General features: G+C 51.9%; 1 protein-coding gene across 1 annotated transcript; it reads right to left on the minus strand.

Annotated features, from left to right (window-relative positions):
• Nucleotides 1-687: 687 nt before the first annotated feature.
• LOC126516574 (neprilysin-like) lies at nucleotides 688-2,694 on the minus strand. The gene has a single exon (XM_050166698.1). It carries the CDS (start codon nucleotides 2,692-2,694, stop codon nucleotides 688-690), a length of 2,007 nt encoding a protein of 668 aa, XP_050022655.1.
• Between the last annotated feature and the right edge of the window lie 291 nt (nucleotides 2,695-2,985).

The raw sequence follows: 2,985 nt of genomic DNA on the forward strand, positions 1-2,985 counted from the left end.
GAAGTTAACGCATGTGGCGACAGGGGTTGAAGTTAAGACGCACTCACGGTAGCTTCCATCACTAAACGTCCTATCTCAGCTCCTGCGAACTACGACGACATGCGTGAGCACATGTTCACGATAAATACAAAACGAATTACGGTTGTACAGCTCTTTTTGTCACAGGACTAAGTAGGGCATCAGCTAAACAGCGGCTAAACGCGATTTCACGCGACTATCTTAGTCACAAGTAAGCGGAAAACGTACACTGACATGATTGCAGTGGACATAAACGTGCGAGGAGTTCATGCGGGCCCGGAGTAGATTTTAACGAAAACGACACGTTTTTACCCCGCGATATGTGCGGGTTATTTGTCATCAGAGCACAACTCAGACCCACTTGAACCATGCGACATTCAGCATGCATAATCCGTCGTTACTTACAGAAAGTATGCAAAGTATGCCTAAATTACGCCTTTAGGCATGCTTATATACATTTTGCCCCCCCCCCCCCCCTCAAGCTTCTTATATACCTTGCGATTTATCATTTTATTACGTGCGTAAATTTATTGTATCCCATGTCATCGATTCCATAGACAAAATCCGATCAGTAAGCATAAATAATATCGAAATAGTTAGCGCCACGAACACTCGAAGACTGTTCGCAAATGCAAGAAAAAGTGCCAAATAGTGACACAGTGCCGATGGCTAGTTGAAAAAAGAGCATCTTGTCTCCGGGTTCATTGGATCCCGGGGAGCACATTTGAAGGCCCGGGCGAAGTTCGCGAAGTTCGCGACGGCCTTGTTGCAGTCACCCCTTATCGAGCCGAAGGTTGGCGACAGGTTGCAGAGACTGAGGCAGACAGTGATGAAGAAAACTTGGTCCTCGTTAAACGCCATCGTTACGCGGCCGGGATGCGGCGTATCACCAGGCGCCATCTCGTAAGCGGCGTGTGCCACTTCTAGCGCCGGAACTTCCGGAAAGAGACTCTTGCCTGAAGACGACCCGTGGCACAAGGTCGACCTGTTGGCGATCGCTTCACTCCACTCCTTCGGAGCCCACGAGTGCACATTTCCGTCAGCGTCCACTCTGAGACCTCCTGGGTCTAAAGCTTTCACCAGCTGTAAAGCGTACGAGAAACCCAGCCCGCCATAAAGCATTGCTTTTGTGCCTTGCCCCGAGTACGCAGGCATGCGCAGAGCTGCCGCCGATATGAGCACTCTGTTCATGATATAGTCATACCGAAACAGCGGCTGCATAAAGCTTAGCGGGTAATCCTGGACCTCTTCGTATCTTGGTTGCTCTCGCAGGGCACGTTTGGCTTTCATGCCATTCACCCAGTGCTCGACCACGGAGACCTCGTTGGACGAGAAATTGGCGTACATGGCGGTCAGGCCTTCGTCGGTTAATAAGTCTTTGGGTGGCCAGAGGGCGACTGTGCTGCTCTGAAGCTTTGACGATGCGGCGCGCGTGAACGATTCATCAGCGAACCACGGAAGGACGGACATTTTGTTCCGCGCCAGCTGCGTCACGAGGCCAAGATAGCCACTGATTGCCTTTCTAGACTGCGCCGTAAAAATTGTAAGAGCCACGAGTGATCTGATGAGCAGCTTGTACGACATTTCAACTCGTGTGGAGCACAGCCTGCGGCGCCTCACCAAGGAATACCAAGTACCGTCCGTGCTTATGGGCAGAAGGCTGCGGTCTTCAAGCGGAGCAAAGGCTTGAATGAAAAACCAGGAAATGTGCAGTAACAGAGAACGCCTGTCGAACTTGGAAAATAGCCTGCCCACAGCCTCTAGGAGGGCCACGTCGCTTGCAACGATGCGATCTGACAGACCGTAGCCACCTTGCACCCGTGCGTTCGTGTTTAGCTCTTCTATCCATTGCTGTGACGACAGATTAGTCGTAATATTGGCTATGTCTTTTAGCAAGAACTCACAAGGTGCGGCTACATCTCTATCAAAAACTTGCAGAAGCTCGGCAAGCACGTTCTGCTCGACATTCTCGATTCTCCCAATTTCTTCCTCACTGCGTCGGGGCTGGTGCACCGCGAAAGCGTCGTGGAACCGATTCCAGTAGGAGACGATGCCCTCCGCTCTGATTGCCGTTTCTTTATAGGCGCCCCACAGCGGAGCAAAGTTACCCAATGCGATTATCAAAATATGCGGCGCTTTTTGAGGCGTCCTCCGCGCTTTCAGCTGAAACCAGAGATCGAGTCGCCAGTTGTACGCAAGGTCCACAAGGACCCCCAGTGGACTGGCGTTAGGGAGTGGCTCGTCCGGCCACGGTATCTTTCTGTCGAGCATGAACTGCCTCAACAACGCCGCCGAAGACCCGTTAGCGCTGCTGTTGGTAAGACAAGCCTCGAACATTGCCTGCGCCTTCCTTGCGGCAGCAAAATGTTTGGGGCCTTCGACGATCATTGTGTGGAAGACGTTAAACCACTCCTGGATAGCGTACGTGGCCAGGGCCGAGCCGTATGCATAAGGGTCACTCGATGGCTTCCACTTGGAGCAGACGTACGCCTCGAAGTCGCTGCACGGATTCACCGTCCAATTGACGTTCACCAAAAAGAGTTGCGCATAGCCACGGCACTGGGGGTTTCGACACATGCCGTCGTCCCTCTCCTGGTGCCACGGATGAAGCGTCGATCGAATGTAGGCCACCAGCGCGGTGATCACCAGCACCATTGCCAAGCATGCCACAGCCATTGCCAACACTGCCCGCGGACTGACTGCAGCCGGTTCGGCAGACGCCGCATTTGCAAGCTGCAATAAAGAAGCGGGGTATAGTTAGGCGGTGCCGATCGAGGAGCAAGTAGTTTAGTCCTTCTGCTGGGCGTATATACTGTCGCCGCACTATACAGAAGGAATAGTGAAATGCTGGATCCAAGCCAGACTGATTTATTTTTTTTTTATTCATTTATTTATTTAGCAAACGGTCGTTGTTGCCAACTAGCCTAAACCTGCGACAGATGTGTTGTTTTTGTTGTCGGATATTGG

This window comes from Dermacentor andersoni, chromosome 1 (genome assembly GCF_023375885.2).
Source record: "Dermacentor andersoni chromosome 1, qqDerAnde1_hic_scaffold, whole genome shotgun sequence".
Classification (NCBI taxonomy): Eukaryota; Metazoa; Arthropoda; class Arachnida; order Ixodida; family Ixodidae; genus Dermacentor; species Dermacentor andersoni.